The 19,141-nt window shown below is 41.9% G+C and overlaps 1 protein-coding gene across 1 annotated transcript in view; it reads left to right on the top strand.

Annotated features, from left to right (window-relative positions):
• The window catches only part of DISC1 (disrupted in schizophrenia 1), a 483,854-nt gene that overhangs the window by 409,498 nt on the left and 55,215 nt on the right, over nt 1–19,141 (top strand). Inside the window, exons 11-12 of the mRNA XM_019527173.1 lie at nt 8,038–8,281; nt 15,707–15,751. Of these exons, the coding sequence (XP_019382718.1) occupies nt 8,038–8,281; nt 15,707–15,751 (289 nt within the window). The remainder of the gene's footprint in view (nt 1–8,037; nt 8,282–15,706; nt 15,752–19,141) is intronic.

The raw sequence follows: 19,141 nt of genomic DNA, 5'->3' as shown, positions 1-19,141 counted from the left end.
TGGGGGAATATGTATGCATGTACGGGGCTGGGGTGTGGGGGCTGCCTGGGAGCCAGCCAGGGGTAAGGGAAGGAAGAAGGGGCAGGGGACATGTGCAGCAGCATTTGCCCAAGTGGTGTGGTCTACAGCTGTCCCTGCTCCGCAGCCCACTTGACCACCCGACCATGGGGCAGCCCACTCAACTACCCGCAGGTGGCTGCTCATCACACCGGGTGGGCACTGTGGGTGGAAGGCAGCCAGAAGCTAGAGTTGTTGCTGGAGCTGGACTCCTGTGTGCTGGGGCAGGAGCCACCTGGCTGAAGCTTCCTTCCCGCTTGGAGCGATGCAGCAGGAGGAAGAGCCACCACTGGAGGCAAGGATATCTGAGCAGCACCAGGGCAGCTGCAGCTGCACTGGGAGCAGCCCAACCAGAAAGCTGTGTGCACTGGCCTGGACTGAGGCCGGTGGGTGCAGCCAGGAGCAAAGCATTGGCTGCCCCAATAATTTAGTGGGTGCTCCCCATGAGCCAGATCCAATCAGTTGGTGGGCCAGAACCAGGTTGTGGGCTGTAGTTTGCCCATCCCTGTTATAAGCCAGCAACATGACTTGATGTGAAATTTTTCAGCTGTTGAGATCTAGAGTTTAAATGAAATGAGAAATGTAGATTTTGAAAGAAAATATGAGCCATTTTCCCCAAAACTAAGCTATTCCTATATTAGGCTTCATTTTCTCACAAAAAATTCTTTCCTGTGCATCTTGCATAATAAAGCATGTATTGTCTTGTAGCAGAAAACATGCAGCTACATGCACAAAATGGGGACCTGCTTGCAGTTCACAATTCCCTTTTGTTTCATTTCCTCTTTTGCTTTGGCAATTTTGATATGTATGTATGAAAATTCAGCCCTTAATTTTGCAGATTTTGTGAAATAAATATACAATAATAATACATTTCTTTGTATTCAGAATCACTTAGTATAGTAAAAGGAATTTATTTATATGGGTTGAAAAGGCTGCTTTATTTGCTCCATCTTAGTATATAATAATTTATACATGCAGCTCTCTACTTGCATTGATATCACAATGTCCTTTGCAAAAAGATTAAAGAATCCAATTAAAATTGTTTACAAATAAAATATTTTTAGGATAAATGCAAGTCATGTAATTTAGATCTAATCAGCAAAGTCAATTATACAGTATAGTACACATTTGTTTTGTACACAGTCTTTCACACAAACTTCATCACAGGATGTGTTACAGAGTTACTGCAAATACAAAATTGCAGTACTAAATAATGAATACTAGCAGAGAGAGAAAGAAAAGAGAGTGAAGAGGGGAAAGCTGTTTTCAGTTGAGGTTTGAAATTACATGAAGATCTGAAGAGACTGTTTCTGGCAGCCAGAACTGCAGGAAAGAACACCCTACCAAAACTGAATGGCCGGACAGGGAGCCCATGTTAGATGTTGGAAGGGCTAGAGAGGGTATTAAAGAGTAGCAGGGTCTATGACACAGCAGACAGAAAAGTTTGCAGATACAGAGTTCAGTATTCACCTGGAGCATTAGAGGAAATTGTTTGACAGTGACAGTGCTTAATTTGGATATGTGTTGTTCCTATGTAGTCTATAATGTATTCGCCATGATAAAGAGACATCAGCAGTGCAATGCTTGGTTCTGAATTGAGTGCTTCAGTGGGGTTCACAACAGTTAACGTGCTGAGCAGTGAGACTTCTAACCTAGCTAATGGGAAATGGTGATTATAAGAGAGTGTCTTAAAGTCTGACCTTCCCTGTCCTTCCAGCATCTACCTCCACCTGCCTTCTCTGCCTGAGAGCATTTAAACCTATAGTTCCCATCTCCTTGGAGGCTGTTCTCACTCCAGGCTAGAGGCTAGTCTGGAATGGAGGCACTCTTCACATCTCTTGCTCAAGTGATTCCGCTTTACTCTAACTGTTAGCTGGCTGTGAAAAGAGAGGGCACCACCAGCACTACTTCTTCCAGCCATGTTTTTGAATGAAAGTGGCCATTACAGTGTTGTGTCAAGAGCCTGATCCCATCCAGCTGTGTTAGGTATGTCATGAGCATACTTACCACACTGTACCTCACAGGATGTACAGGCCAGGGAAGAATGCCTAGTTTATAGATTTTGATCAGGCTTAGGTGAGAAAAAGTGGCTCAACCTAGTTGAGAAAGTACCAAGTGGCTCAACCTAGGCAAGAAAAAGGCACTGCTGCACCTAGAAGCAGAACTTGCTATTCCTGGGAACCTTACCAGAGAAAACTTGGACTCATATAGAGTAAAAACAGACAACCAGTTTGATGTAGCCCTGACGAGGCTGGGATACAACTCTTATCAAAACAGGTGGGGCCCAGCCGTTTACACACTAGGCCTACGTGGCAGTTAAGTCTAACTAGCTGTGATTGTTCTGAATCAGTATTAATCTGAATAATTTAAAGTTATTTAATGCAGGGCATTGAGCTTGATTGCCTAAAAGGTCTGGATTAAATACAGCATAAAATGCTTTGATTCAGATCAAACTAGTTGTCTGTTTTTAGCCACAGGGAGCATCTATACAGGTGTGGGGTTCTTTAATTAGAACGGCTCTTGGAGTTCATTAAAGCACCCACACCTCTCATGTATCAGTGTCCCCATGCTTCAAAATGATGGCAGGGGTGTTTTATCTAACGCTCATCAAACAAGCTTTAGATAAAGCAACCCTGTTGCCATTTTGAAGGATGGGGATGCTGATACATGAGACACACAGGCTGGCTGGAGCGCAGTAATCAACACGCTCTAGCAGACTCGGTTAACTGAGTCTGCTCCAATGCATGGTAATACAGTGTGTGGGAGCAGCCTCCATGCTCATGTATAGGCACCCAGGGGCTTGAGAGGTTAGGCAGGGATTTGGAGGTTTGCCCTCTTGAATTTCAGCACCTAAGTTGTTTTTGTGGATCTGGTCCTGAATGCCTTTTCAGTAGAGTACTAAACCATGGGACTAATAACTGTCACATATATGACTGTTATCCTCGCCACAGAGGAATAAATGTGTATGGTCAACCATCTTGGTTTGGTAGCTTTTAGTTTTATTTTTTTTAAGTAAATATGTATGGCACTGCTATGTCCTTGAGAAAGCAGAGCCCTTGTACTTGGAGCAGAGGGTAGTGAGGTCTGTGATGGGCCTTATTACCTAGGGTAGTTTATTCTTCAGTCTTGGATCAGCTCCCACAGAGACAGGTTTTATTTTTCTTGTGGCAATTTCTGTTGTGCCAGAGGAACTTGGTTGTCATCCACATACTTTGTCTTGGAGCTTTTGGCAATCTTTTAAATGGCTGTGAGTAACTGAGGCCAGGTCATCATTTGCCAGAAAGAGAGAGAGTACCATAAAAAATGGCAATAGTAGGAAGCATTAGTTGCAGGTGCTGCTATGTGAGAATTGTGTCAGCAATAAATCCAATAATACTCTTAAACCATTAACTGAACTGAGCAGTTGTGAGTATGCATATATGCTAATCAAAGGAGATGGCCCTGAATCTAACAGTGTTGGATCCTGCGTGGTGGAGGGATGTGGCATGTGGACCAGCCCCGTGCCACTACTCATCCAGCCAGTCCTTGGAATAAAAAAATTGAACAGCTTGTGTCTTGTATGGCTTAAATTGTAAAGCACTTGGATGGGGACAGAATTTATGGCGCTGAAGAGCAAACAAGGGTTGTTAACACATTTTGAAATAAGGAACAGCAAAAAGAAGCCTATGATGCCTTAGGAACTTCTGTGTAGTCCTGTATGTAATGAGCTAATGAGATTTCCACCTCTCACGGTGGTCATAGAGGAGACATACAGTGTCATATTATTAGGTATTGAATTGTGAAATTGAGACTTTATAGCTGGTGACTATATCAGGGTTGTATAGAGGGTCGACAATCCTGCCTGCAAACCTGTCACAAGAGGGGCTGTGCAGTGTGTGGTTTTGATGAACAGTAGAAAAGGTAGAGGTGTAGGCATTGAAAACTTGTCCGGGATGGCAGAGTGAATCCTGAAGGGTCAAGAGAAAGACTGGAGAACTGGAGTGATACGGTAGGGCATAAGTATGCATTTCTGAAGGAGCATGTGATGTTCATATATAGCCATGGCTGTTAAACCACAACATTATGGTATTAACATGGAAAACTTCTTTAAAAGGATGGTTAAATAAAGATATGGTCTCTCTATGTCAGTGAAATATGCATTAATCTTGATTTTTCTTTCCATCAACTTCCTCCTTGATTCTGTTCTGTTGGTTACCTTAAGAGGGCAATCAGGCAGTGTGTAGACAAATAGTAGGAGACTATCTTTGCCCCAGGTATGGAGCACAAACAGAGAAGACAGACAAATGCTGGGAGTGGGAACAAAGGTGCAGAGAGATGAAGTGACTCTTCTCGGTTTACATGGTAGTCAGTGGCTAAGCCAAGAATAGAAACCAACGCTCCTGATTCTCCATCTGTATGAACCCTTCATCTGGACAGGCCATTGGATTAAGTGACCTTTGAGGTCCTTTCTAGCCCCTGTGATCGTGATTTCCCAGCTCTCTGCTGGCAGCTAAACTAGCATTGTGCACTAGACTTTGCTGTTAATAGTGTCTGTATCCTTCTTTGTAATTACATTCTCGCTTTAGTTCTGTCGGACCCTTTTCATTACTCCTTACTATCTTTTTATACTCAGGGAAAACTCCCATTAATGTCACTGGAACTTTTTCTAGGGCAAAGAGTGAATATGGAAGCCTGAATAGGGCCTGCAGACAATGACCCACAATAATGTAATTGAGACTTAAGCATGCACCTGAAGTTACCCATATGCTTATATGCTTTCCTGAAGCAGGAGCTTAGTTTTGATCTCCTCAAATATTTTCTTTTACCTAATTGATGTTCCTGCTACAGCAAGCTTTTGCTTATGTATTTTTCAAATCTGAGTTTTATTATGCTTGATTTCATTTTCAATCTCACTTTCTTGGCTTTGAAGATTGGGTTTCTTGCAGAGAGTCATTCTCACTGTCAGTATAAAGAACAGTATCATCTTCAAACACACAGCGTTTTGGCTACCGTGGAACGTGAACCATTTTTCTTCACAGTTCAGTCTTTGGAAGACATCCCTGAGATAAGCTGTGGTAAATCTTACAAGAAATGCTGTTTCCTTGTCTGGGTTTTATACATAATATGTATATGTGGGTATGTATATATTTATGTATGTATATATACATATACATATTTTGGCTGTTCTTACATGAGTATATGTTTTCATTTAGGCTAAAGCGATTTGGAGCTAAATGTGACTTGTGTACGTCTGCAAAGCTCTTAGTAGGAAACCTGTTTTCTCAGACTTGCAGCTAGCCTTGTAAATAGCTTTCAAACGCTATTTGGCTGAAGAACCCACTCCCATTGATATCGCCGAGAATCTTGCATGGAGACTGAGGGAAGCAGCAGCCTTTAAACTTTACAGAAGATGAAGAAGCCTCATTGGGTAGAACTCCCCTTATGTATGTAATAAAGCATGACCCAAGATTTAAAGGAGACCCTCCCTCCTGCTTTCTATAGTAGTCCCATGGAGCTCTGTCACTTGTCCCCTTTATTCTCTCCCTGCAACTTGTGTCTTGGTGATCTCATATACAAACACAAATTCAACTATAATCTCTACAGGATGGGCTCACAGATCTACTTTTATACTTCAGCCTTGGTCAAAATTAACATCTTGATTTGTCTTTCCAACATCTCGTCATGGATGACTAGTGACACGATTGACCTGAAAGCTAAAACAGCTCTTAATCCTTCCCCTCAAAACCCTCCCCTCTACTTCCTTCCTTGGTCACTGTGGACAGCTCCACCATGCTCCCAGTTACTCAAGCCCATAACAGACACTCAGGAGTCATCTTAGATGCTGACCTCTCTCTCTAAGTCTTCATGCCCAGCTGTCATGATCTGATGCAGAGGTGCTGGAGGACACCAGCAGCTCAGAAACTGACCCCAAGGCAGAAAGCAGGGGAGCTGAAAAACTTCTGCCTTTTATGCATTTTCTCTGGCCCTCCCCCAGAGCACTGGGATTGGAAGGGACCTCAGAGAATGCTGACAGGTCACTGGCCAGCCCAGGGAATCCAGTATAGGCAAGTCGAATATTCGACCCTTGTCAAATATTCGACCTGCGCTGTTAATATTCGACTTCTGGTATTCGATTTGACAGGTATTCGACCAGCTGCTATTCGACTCAATTTTCACTTTTCAAGGTTGAATATTTGTCGAATTGAATATTAAGTCGAAGCTTTGCACAGCCCTACTGATTACTAGAAGTTTGAAGTCAGTGGTCATAATGCCATGATTGACAAGTGCCAAGTCTAGCATCGAAAGAAGCAGGGATGTGCTTTTTGGCTGGGTAGGCAGACTGCTGACTGGATGGAACATGGAATTTGAATATAGCACCTGTTGAAGATTTCTTCCCTTCTAATTAGCATTGCTTGGGACCCATTGGGATTCAGGCAGCAATCTGAAGACCACATGCCACATTCCACTTTAAATAATCAGATATACAAATCCAGTATCTTAGTTCCAAAATCCCTGTTGTTCCACATGTGCACTCCCAGTAAAATATACAGCATGTACAGTAAAATATACCAGCATTTATTTAGTGCAGTCCTCTGGTCCCGCAGGCCAGATGAATGTAACAGGGCTAGTCTGCAGGCTGCATCCTGCAGATGGGGGTCTCTCCATGCCCTGATCCGACATGGGGCTGGTATGTGGGGTCAGTCTATGGATAAGCATACATTAATTGACATGGCTCAATTATATTTAATTTATATAAAAGAAAATGTATTTAATTATATTTAATTCTATCACAAATGAACCTGAAGAACATACATAAATTGTTAGGTTTCAAAACACAAATTGTCTAGAACAGTGGCTTTCGAACTGTGGTCTGCAGACCCCTGGGGATCCACACACTGTCTAAGGGGTCCACAAAAGGTGACTATGATTAATCAAAAGTATGTGAATACCCACATCTACAATTCAAAGGGGTCTGCAGCTCCCTTCACATTTTTTTAGGGCTCTGCAAATGAAAAAAGGTTGAACACCACTTCTCTATAAGTTCCTAAAGGGGAATCAAGACTCCTGGGTTTTATTTCCATCTCTGCCGCTATCCAACTGCACTTTAGTAAGTCTGTCATCTTTAAAATGAGGTTGAGATATATCCATATGTTGCAAAGGTAATGTCAGGTTTAAATATTTAGCGTGTAATCCTGTGAAACCCTGTATGCATGCAATTCTCATTGACTTAATTGAAGATCTGTACATGGAAAGTTTCAATAATGGGTCTTTAAAGTAAGTAAGAGAATTTTGAATGAAAGAAGATACAGTATTGCAAAGTTGTGAAGAATCTTTAAATATAAACATGTTTTCAGTTTGTTCTGCACTTGGATTGAAGGGAACAATAAAGTATCATAAAGATAGATGGGGAAAAATAGACAGAAGAAAATAGGAGGAGACTGAAGAGAGGGGAAAAAAGTCCTTATTAGATAAACTTCAATCTGCAAAAGCCTGTAAGGTCAAAGTTTAATTCTAGTAAAAATAATATTTACACTAGTAATTTAAAAAAAATAGAATTTGATTCAATTATTATTACTGTAAATAATAATTTTTCCATTGTCAGTAATGGTTAGAGCAGTTTGAGGGGAAAATATGAGTTATTTTTGGGATTCCAGATATGCAGCCCCTGGAGCTGACTAAATCAAGTGAGCCTGCTCCCACTGAAGGCAATGGCAAGACTTCTATTAAGTAAAATCAGGGTGGGGTCTAATATCCCTACAGTGCATGCTACAGTAAGCAACAGCATCTTATCAGAAAGATTTGTCTTGATGTTCTTTTACTACTACTCAGCTTGAAATAACCCATTTCCATTTAAAGATGTGCTGAGGTTTTGTGCAAACATTGAACTACCCTTTTTTTGTTAGGTAGGAAAACAGAAACAAACACCAACCCCCAAAAATTGTGTGATAGGAAATATTCTCCCTGAACTGCGTTTTTATTATCTTTTGGCTTTTATTTCAGCTGTGGGAGCCAGCTGCTCCAGAGAGTGTGGGAAGCTGACTTGGAGGCCTGTCAGCTGTTGATCCGAGGGTTTCAGCTGAAAGAAGCTGGTTGCTGTGCTTCTGAGGAAGACAAGAACCAAGCAGATGAGATGGAGACTGTGGCTGATAGCTGCTTGGATCCTGAAAAAGGAAAAGAAAATCACATCCCAAAAGGCACAGAGTGGGGTACTGCCCCATGCCCCAAACCCTGTGAGCTGAAAGAGGTATCTGAAATTTCCTGCTGGTTGCATTCAAGAGCTGCTCTTGTTTTTCATTTGGAGAGGACAGGGGGTGCAACTGGATTATGGGTCAGCAGAGCAGGCTAATATGAATTTTGGATTTGGCCTCAAGAAAGGTCCAAATAAAATGGCTTACTTGCTGTATGAAAACACTTTCAACCTCCTTTTCCTTTCACCATTAATCCGTTTAGGAAAAAAAGAGAGAATTCCAGTAACAAATACGTACTGTACAGCTACACTTTATTGAGAAAATATTCCCATGCCATCCATCATGCTTTATATGTTTAACACACAGCATCTGCTGTTTCTGCTCTTACTTACATCAGTTTCACACTGACATCGCTCTGTTGACTTTTTACACCTGATTTACATCAGCCTCAGGGAAAAGAGAAGCAGGGTCCCTTATTCCAGTGGAATGTCAGTCTTCCCCTAGCTCAGGCTCTGGCAGGCTTCCAGCTCACATCAAATATTAAAAGGGAAAAATGGTGAGGTGTAGAGGCCTTGACATTCTCTTTTAAGTTTTGTGTTTTGCTTGGAATTTTTGTCTTGCTTAAATATTTACAACTGTCTGGTAATCTTTTAACTGCACTGTAAGGATCAGCAAGCTGTTAAAAAGCATTATCATCTAATCATGCCAGTATGACAAAACTCCCCCTACCATGAGTTGTTGTCATTTTTATTACCTTGGAATTGTGTTGACAAAAATTATATGCATGCTTAATGGTATATGATGTTTACAGCCATTGAACTCTGCACTAGGCAGAAAATTGATACTTAATAGTGCATTTGTACCGACTGAGATTTACCAAAAGCCAGGCCTTTACCCACCCTTCTGGTTTGCAAAATTCTATTTTGGTTCAGGCTATAAATGATAATTTCAGCCTTTTGTTTGATACATTTTACACAGCTAGACTAGTTTTCACGCAGAGGGCATTTTTATCTTAAATGGCCAGCTGTGGTTTTTATTTTTATCTGCTGCTTTCTCTGTGAATCTGCAAAGATAATGCTAGCAGTCCTGTTGTGTAATAAATGCTTGCCTCCCATTCCAAAAATGCAGCATCTGTAGAGGTTTGGGTCTGATGGTAACTGATTTTTTCCTGTGGTCGAAGTTAAGATTTGCACAATCTCTCCAGGGGACTTAAGCAGAACTCTAGGAGAACTAGTCTGAAACGGCAGAATTCAGACTAATTCCAAGTTTGATGTTAAAGTGTGGGACAGTCTGCAGGAAATGTTGAAGGTGGCCAATGATCACATGGCCCAAAACCTGGGGAGCCACTGAGTTAGACATTTAAAACAATTAACTCCTCTAAACAGAAATGTCAGGCAGGGAGCACATCTCAGAAGTGAATCACGGGCTGGAATATTCAATAAATGTACTAGAACTTTCTTCGAGCTTAGCCACAGTGATTTTCTGTTTTGTTTTTTATTTTAGAGAGAAAGAGAGTAAGGCAAAAAAATAGTCTTCTGCTCTATAAAAGCATTTATCTGAGAGAGTTGGAACCACTTTTCTAGGATGCAAACTCTGTGCCTAGTTGTGGAAATTTTGTAGTTGTTTAAAAAATTCCATGCTTATGGCAAAAACTATTGTGTGGCTTTTAGTGCCTCTAATTTGACCAATGAAAGGATTTTAAGGTCCTTCTTCTGGAACAGCTTAGCAATAACCTTTAATAATCAATCACAAGATAATGATCATGTAACAAGAAATAGAGATTAAAGATATTCACGTAATGGGAGAATGTGCATTTATCAAAATGGTTTTATTGGCCTTTAACAGGGTGGTTGAGGGTTTGTGTAAAATGCATTTCTTGGTAAGATTGAGCTCTGTCCAATGAGGATGGCTGTCTTGCCTCTGCTCTAGGCCATGGGGGAATCGCATATCCTTTGAAAAGATATCCTCTAATTCCTTTGCAAAGGAAGAGACTTTGTTTAGAGTCTGCAGGATTATTAGAAACTAGTATCAAAGAGAGTCATAGTAACGTGTATAAAACATGCACTTTACATAGAAGTGCTGTACTTACCATGGCAATTGAACTGTAAAGCAAAATGTTATAAGTGAATCATTTATCTTCCAATCACTGACAAAACTTATGGCAAATTGGGTATTGGTTTCACTGCAGGGCACTATAGATACAATTTCCTTGCATGCAGTAATTTTCCTCACAGATTTCCTTACAAAACTATCGTTAGGCAGAGGGGGTACACATGAAGGGAAAGGGCAAATAATGTATTCAGATCCTGCTTGACAATGGAGTCAAGTTTTTATTTTTGTTTTTAAAAAAATAAAGCCTATCCTCAGTAGGTCACGCAATGTCATGTTCCTAATGCCGAGAGTTCAGGCTTTGCATTCTTTGAAAGGTCAGATAGTTTTACAAGTTTATTATCTGTAACTCAGTGTTATGTTCAGAAGCATTACTGGAGGGCAGGGCAGGGAACAGGGACAGTAGCTTTGGATGCTGCCTTTGGAGAGGACGCAGCAATAGCTGCTGTTATAGCTGGTGGCTGGCTATGTGACTGTCATCAGTAGCACAGCAGTTGGTGCTGCCCCATGCACTGCCTCTGCCCTGGGTGTAGAGCTGCCCTCTTACACCTCTGACTATATTTCTTAAGGCAGTGAGAACTTTTACTTTGTAGTTTACTTATGCTGAAGATTCAGTGGTGTCTCAGAATAACCCTATCAGCCAACTTTCTCTTGCAGCTCCTGACCTAGTGAAACATGTACAAACTCTGACAACTCTGCTTGCAGAAACAGCTTTATTGTTTTTTGCTAGAACTTAAATCCAGTGGAACCATCCAAAAATCATTCTGAAATTGCAGAAACATCCAGAAACAAACAGCATCCTACTGGAACTACCACGAGCTAGTCAGAACAACATAGTTGTTTTTAACTTGCTGGGACAAAGCCAGAAACAACACTAACCAGCCTGAATCAGAACAAAGTCCTCTTTCGAGTGGAAGAAAATAGATTCTCATATGCTGATGTGTTGTTCTGCTACCTAGAATCAGAGCTAACTTGGTAGAATTAAGTTCCTGCAGGCAAAGGGTGTGGACAGATAAATAAGTCTTGTGTTAAAAGGCAGAGTATGGGGAAACTTGCTGCATATCATCTAATCCGTAGTAACTATACTGTATGTTTGTTCTCCTGGTATGTGGAAGTTAAACTGGAGTAGCGTACCCCTGAATTAAATATTTGCATGTTTATTGCAACTATTGTTTACCTTCCATTTACTGCAGGATAGAGTGGATATGTGAAGCACTTCCTGGGTGCATTTACTACACATTTTACTGTGGAGTAATCTAATTAGCTCCTTAGTAAAGCGTCACTGTCTACACATGTGCCAATATTAAGGCACGGTAAATTAATTAACTCTGCCATAAGATAGTAGTCAGGGAGTAATTAACTGCAATGAAATGCATGTGTGGATGGTGACTGTGGCCATAAATTGAGCCCAGTCAGCCCAGGCAACAGAGACAAACTCTTGCCTGTCTCCTAGCCATATATCGCCACACTTTTGGCATTCTTGTGCCCCAGCTAGTCCTTCTGTCTGGTGCTACAGCATGGAGCTGATTCCTCAAGCCTGCTGCCAGCCTGGGCCTGCTCCGTCCCGGCTCAGATTGCTGTTGTCCCAGGTACAGGTGTAGATGCTTCAACAGGAGAAGTTTACTTCAGCTCAAACAGCTCCAGAGTTTATCTGTTCACACTAGTTGCATGAGTAGATGTACTGTGTATCAGCTGATCTGCAGTAAGTCCCCCTGTTCCCTTTTTTTAACATAGTATAATTTGTTTGTCTGTCCACACCCCAACTTGGTTAATACTACTTGGATCCCTATGAATTCAAGGTGAATACATCCTATGGATCCTAGCTTTGTTTTGAAAAATTTCTACAGTTCTAGCTGACTCAGTGAACTTTCCCTTGGTTGTAGGTGAAGGTGATGGATTTCTTTCTTTCTTTATTTTGAATAGTGTTCAAGTGTGCTTTTGGGTGATCTCTGAAACATACCAGAATTTACCCAGATGTATGTACAATAACATTTCATTTCTCTTCATTTCTTGCTTGTTTCATTTCTTCTCATACGTCCTTGCTTTGGCTTTTGTTTATTGATATTTTCTTTTTTAAGCTAAAACCTCTTATAATGTCAGAGATGCCAATGGCCAGTCATAGGTATCTAGACTTACCTGTATCAGGAAGGTTTTAAGGCCAGGTATTTCTATTAACGTAATACTCATGAACCTGCTGGCTTGATTCCCTGACCTATCCTTTTTTTCTCCTTCTGCTGCTACTGTCTGGCATGCTGTGCAGTGTTCCCTCTTACTCCCTATGAAGCAAAGAAACACCTACTAGATTGCAAGAGATGTCAGGGGATTGAAGTGCCAAGGTAAAAAACAAAACAAAACAAAAAAAAACAAATCCATGCCTTTTGTCAGTCAGTAATGTTGGTGGTTACTGCATCATAATCACTGATAAATTATGCATCATTCTTCTTAGTAACTGAAACGGAGAGAGGATGTTGTTAAAGTAGTGGCTTCCAGGTTCTTTTGATATCAAGGTCACGCATCTACACATGTGCTTTAATGTGCATCCGTTTATTAAAGCATCATTTAAAATGAGCTTTTTAGTTAATGCGCGTTAAAATAGGCTAGTGCACATTAAGCATCACTTAAAAAGCATGCTGTCCGGTTAATGACAGGCTAAGATGGGTATTAAGACAGGCTAATGTGCATTTTCCTAGCACCTCACAACAGAGGTACTAGATGTAATGCACACTAACAAAAGTGTGCTAATGCATGTGTAGAAGCACCCAGTTCACCCCTCTTCTATAAACAACCTCTCCACATACTTTCACAAGTGCTAGAGAATTACAGCTGGGTTAAAAATACTGATACCGTAAGTGATGAATTGATAATGTTTCATTTTAACATGATGTTTTTCATTAAAAAGAAGTCACTGCTGTCATGACAGATACAAGTGTCTCAGAATTCAGTGAAAGCAGCCAGCAGTAAAACCACTGTCAGCAGGCTGCAACACATTACTGAAAATTAAATGGCTGTAATCTAAGAGAGAAATTTGCCAGGTGTAAAGAACAAAGCTTTTAGAGGTCTAAACAAACTGTACTTTCATTTTAGTTTTAATTAAAAATTGTGTTTGTAGAGCTTCAAAAATTATCTGGAAACTAAATTTGTCTCTGTTTTAAATGTCAGGATTAAGCATCAGTTAAGGTCAGCATCTGAAGATGTGGTCTGTAGCCTAATCCATGCTGCAGAAGGATTCTGCAGCAATGGGTAGATGGCTAGTATATAACAGTTGGGTCATCATAGGATGGCCCCCACTGTTTTACACACTGATGTTTGAGGTGTACTCAAGGTGTGTCAGACACCACTGTGCCATCTGTTAGTAAACACTGGCTTTTCCATGGAGACTTTTGTATTTCATAAAGATTAATCCCTACAAGAATGTGCTACTTAGTCTAAATAAATAAGATGAAAGATTAGGAAATCCAGAATTAATTTTAGGCCTTCAAGAAACCTCAACATTCCCTTTTTTGTTGGTGCATTACTGAAACCAGGCACTATAGGATATTGATTTTTACAGTCTCTTACATATGTGGCTGTGATGTTAAGCATGTTGCTTTGTTAGAGCAGCACCTTTTAACTCTGTTCACTTAAGGGCTACAGAGCATGTTCATATACGTGTGGCACATAATTTTATAATTATGTTAATACTGACTCTCCCAGTTTCCCCTTAGCTTACCCATTGGCTGATTTCTTGTTGGTGTCACAGTGGAGGTGGGTTTTGGGAAAGGATTTGAATTTGGAGGGGGTCATAGCTTTATTCATTAGGGCTGTGTGAAGCATTGGTCCCTGATTCAATTTGGTGGAGATTCGGCCCAATTTGGTGGCTGAATCTCCAAATCCAAATCAAATCAGAGGACCGTTTAATTTCTTCAAATTGAATTGGAACCCTCTGAATCGATTTGGACGTAAACACAGCTTTTAATGTTTTTTCTACATACCTCTAGGTAGCAGGCAACTTGTGAGTACTGTGATACTGGGGCTCATGGACTGTCCCACAGGTGTGGGGCGGGGGCTCCCCAGTGCATTCAGCAGCAGACCCAGAAGTGGACCAGAAGCACTTCTGCCCCTCCAGCTTGGCGACTGGTGCCTCCTGGGTCTGGGGGGAGCACCTGGGGTCCCCCCACAGCCAATCGCCAAGCCAGGGTGTGGGGGCCCCTGTGTGCTCCCTGGTGGACCCAGAAATGGACCGGAAGTGTTTCAGGTCCACTTCTGGGTTCACCACCAGGCACGTGGAGGACCCTTCCCCAACCTGCACTCCTGTGGGATGCTCCATCTACCCCAGCATTGCAAAGATCACGAGCCATGCTGGTACCTGGAGGTATGGAGAAAAAACATTTAAAGCTGTGTCTGTGTCCGAATCCGTGATTCTCCATATTGGCATCAAATCTTCAGATTCGAATTCAGCTGAATGAAATCAGGGATAATGATCTGAATCAACTGCTCAAATCACTGTCTCTGATTCTGGCCAAATCTGAATCGAATAGGGCCTGCTTTGTACACCCCTATTATTCATCTCTTCAGGAAAGACTCCCACTTCTCATTTGTCTGATAAAATTAAGCTCTTGTGACATTTCTCCCTTTTCCTCATTGCTAAGCCTCCATTTTTTAACTCAGCTCTATAATTAATTAATCTTTCTCCACATGAAATCTAGGTGATATTGACCCACCCTTTTAAACCATTCTGAGATTACTGTTTCAAACCCCAATTTTGTGAAGGAATGTATATGGCTAGGCTGTGTTTTCACTGTAAGATGGTAGTGAAAACCTACTCGGATATAAGAGTGTTTTGGGTCACAGTTGCTTATAGATTTGAGGCCTAAAATCTTAATTTTTAATTAGAGCCTGATCAAGAAACAGTTGTTTCAGTGTACTATATCTTGAAAAGTAAATCCAAAAATCTAAGTGTTTCTTCTCTTTCAGTTTTTATTTTAAACAAAGTGGCTCAAATGGTACCTTTACATGCATTATAAAGTTGATAAAAACCCCTCTGAGCCCTAGACCTAAATGTTGATATTTCTTTGTTTGTAGACTGTACAGAGTAGGCCAAACTAAAGTTTATAAAAACAAAACAAAAAAACAAACAAACCCAAAAACCCATATGTAAACTTAATTGCGGGCTGGCTACTGCCACTCCATTATAAGCAGCATGAAAATTAGCTTTCAAGTGTCTCCTTTGTTGATGTCTAAAGCGTTTCTTTATATCAATGCAGCAAAACAGCCTATTACTTCAGACTATAATCTTTTTTATTATGTACTATGGTGCCTTTACACAACTACATTAAAAAACCTAATGTTTGTACACTGTGGGTAATATGTATCTTGTAATATATTCTTAACAGGTTGTGGCAGATATTTCATTTGGTGCAGAAGATCATTTGTCTGAGGTAAGTGTTTTCTGGAGAATATAAAGGACAGGGAAAATTGTACAGATTTCCTGGGGATTCCTTGAAAACAGATGATACATCTTTTGATAATATTACTTTTGAGTAAAACTTGCACCATAATGTGCAAATATTTAGGAAAGCAATGGTGGGGCTACAAGTAAGGGCCCAATCTTGCTCCCACTGAAGACATAAAAATTGCTTTTGACCATTCTGTATTTCTTTTTGAACAAATTACTTTTATTTTCAGAAGCAGATGCTAGTATGTGACTGTCCAACTTCACAGCAGCCAGGGCCACACACTACACTGGTTGCAGGCCCTAGGCCACACACTGTACAAGCTGCATGGTGTGGGGCCACACGAGCTCTCCAGCACTCCCACCCCTCACCACTACCACGGTGCTGGTGAGCACACCCCTACTGTTGCCATGTGAGCCCATTGCATGGGTAATTCCCTCCTCCTTCATCACTGCCACACAAGCAGTGTAAGTACCCTTCCTGAGCCCCTGCACTGGCACCACTACATAGGCAGCAAGCTCACATGGCCTCCCACCATGCTCCCATGCCACTGAGACTCTGGCCACTGCAGCAGTCAAAGCAATGGGGAGAGTGGTGGCTGGATGGGAACCTGCAGGTTACACATGACCCCTCGCTGGTTAGGTGTAGCCCACAGGCTACCAGTTGGACAGTCCTGTGGTGGTATATACTGTTAAATGTATATGGCATGGTATGCAGAAGCTTTATGTAAGTAAACTTTCTGGAAGCTTGTCATTTTGTTTTCCAGCCTTTTCATAAAGATATCAGAGCCTGTAGTCTGTGACGTTTTTGAGTAAGCCCTAGATTAATCAAGCAGTTAAAGGCATTCCTTATTTAAAAAAAAAAAAAAAGTAAATTAGGGACAGTCTTAGTTTTTGTGAACTGAGTGGTTAGATAAACCTTTAGTTACATTTGCATGGGACTTGGGAGAGTTACAGATTCACAATGGCACAATTCTGTTGCACTGAAATATATATTGAGAAAGTTTAGAAGCCATGCATCACTTCCAGCAAGCAAATTATACAGGTGAGTATACCCTGTTTCACATCCCCAAATAGTATATGTTCCATCTGCCAGATGAGAACATGCCCCTTGCTGCCTAGCTCTATGCACATTCAAACATGGATTGTCACTAGGTTGCATATGGGGGGAGCTATTTGGACCAGCTACTTCTCAGTTTTCCCACCCATAAATCCAAAGGCTGCCCATAAGTTGGATCTCTACCTCAATTCACTGTCCTTTCATGCAAACAGACTCTGGGATCACACCCAAATGAGGCTGTGCGAGTCCTGGAAAATTCTACTGTGCAAGATAGAAGTGTAAATGGGAACCGTAAGCTTTAGGGTGAAGGTTATCTCAGCAGAAAATAAGCTCCAGAAGATGCAAATTGCCACTCCTGCCAGTGGACTCAGCTGTGAATCAGAATGAAGCTATTCACATGCCTATGAATGGTGTTGACATATAAAAGGAGTACACAGTCCCACAGACACCAAGACAGTGAAAGCACCTGTTGTCAGAAGAGAATGACAACAATAGTACATGGACAGTGTCCAGCCATCAGTCACATGCAGCTGCCAAGACAGCACAGACTTTGCAAGATAGTACAAGCGGCATATGGCTTCAAGCAAAGAATGTAAACACCATCAACAGCCTATTGCACAGCAGTGATTCTCAGGGAAAGATGCTGGAGAACTCAGAAGCAAGTTGGCCTCTAGAGTCAACGTCCACAAGACAGAAGACGCACCCAAAAGCACAGACTATGCCGCACTTATAATTATGATTAAGACCCAGGAAAGCAGAGGAGCAGGGAGGATGATCATTTGGGAAACCTTCCACCACCACATTCACCACAACAATCTTATGATAATCACATACAGAAAAAAACTCTTCTTCTGAAGTTTAGAGAGGAAAAACAAAACATAATAGGAAGGGATAGCACAATAAGAGGAAGTGGATACTGGAGCTAGCAACCCAGCCTGTACCGCAGGAAGGCAAGCCACAAGTCCCTCTCTCAGAATGTCAAACTAGAAGCTCTTTTGCAGATGATTCAAGATATTCTCAGCATGCTTACAAAGGCAGGCCTATAGAGACATGGCCTTCATACACAGTTCACTTATTCCAACTCTACTAGGTTTTCATAGATATTACGGCTGGAAGGAACCTCGGAAAATCATTGAGTCCAGCCCCGTGCCTGAAGGGCAGGAAATCAGCTGGGGTCATAGGATTCCAACAAGATAAGCATCCAATTTACTCTTGAAGGTGTTCAATGTAGGTGCTTGAACCACCTCTGATGGCAGGCTGTTCCAGACCTTGGGGGCTCAGACAGTAAAGAAATTCTTCCTTATGTCCAGCCTGAAATGGTCCTGCAGTAGTTCATGACCGTTCAGCCTCGTCATCCCTTGGGGTGCTCTGGTGAACAAACGCTCCCCCAGATACTGGTGGTCACCCCTGATAAACTTATAGGTGGCCATCAGATCACTCCTGAGCCTGCGCTTTTCCAAGCTAAAGAGCCCCATAGCTCAGCCTGTCGTCGTAAGGTCTGTTTTCCTGACCTCTGATCATGTGCATGGCTCTTCTCTGGACTCTCTCAAGCTTCTCTACATCCTTTTTGAATTGTGGAGCCCAAAACTGGATGCAGTACTCCAGCTGCGGCCTCACCAAGGCCGAGTATAAGGGGAGAATGACGTCCCGGGATTTGCTTGGGAAGCATTTATGGATGCAAGCCAGCATTTTGGTCAGTTTACTAGCCGCAGCATTGCATTGTAGGCTCATGTTCATCTTGTGGTCAATGATGACCCCCAAGTCTCTTTCTTCTGTAGTGCTAACCAGTGTAGCACTGCCGAGCCTATGAGGATGCTGCAGGTTTTTCTTCCCAAGGTGGAGAACCTTGCATATTTCAGTGTTAAACATCATCAGGTTCTCGCCTGCCCATTTTGCTGAGCCTGTCCAGGTCAGCCTGGATCACCCTCCTGTATGGAGGATGGGTGTGGATGCATTGTCCCAGAGTTTGGAGTCATCGGTGAACTTGGCCAGTCCGCTTCTGACTCCAATGTCCACATCGTTAATGAAGATGTTGAACAGTATGGGTCCAAGGACAGAGCCTTGGGGGACCCCGCTGGTCACAGGGCACCATGATGATTGACTTCCATCAATTACTACCCTCTGGGTCCAACCACGGAGCCAGTTTCCCAGCCAGTGGATCGTGGTGGACCCAAGGCCACAACTGGCCAGTTTCTGGTCAGATCATCCCAGATCATGGGATACCAGATCGAAGGCTTTTTTGAAGTCAAGATATATGACATCAATCTCTTCTCCCTTGTCCAGGTGATAGGTCACCTGGTCATAGGATATGAGATT

The sequence above is a fragment of the Gavialis gangeticus genome, unplaced genomic scaffold, assembly GCF_001723915.1.
Source record: "Gavialis gangeticus isolate Ggan-Ray unplaced genomic scaffold, GavGan_comp1, whole genome shotgun sequence".
NCBI lineage: Eukaryota > Metazoa > Chordata > Crocodylia > Gavialidae > Gavialis > Gavialis gangeticus.
This window is presented reverse-complemented; position numbering and strand designations above follow the sequence as displayed.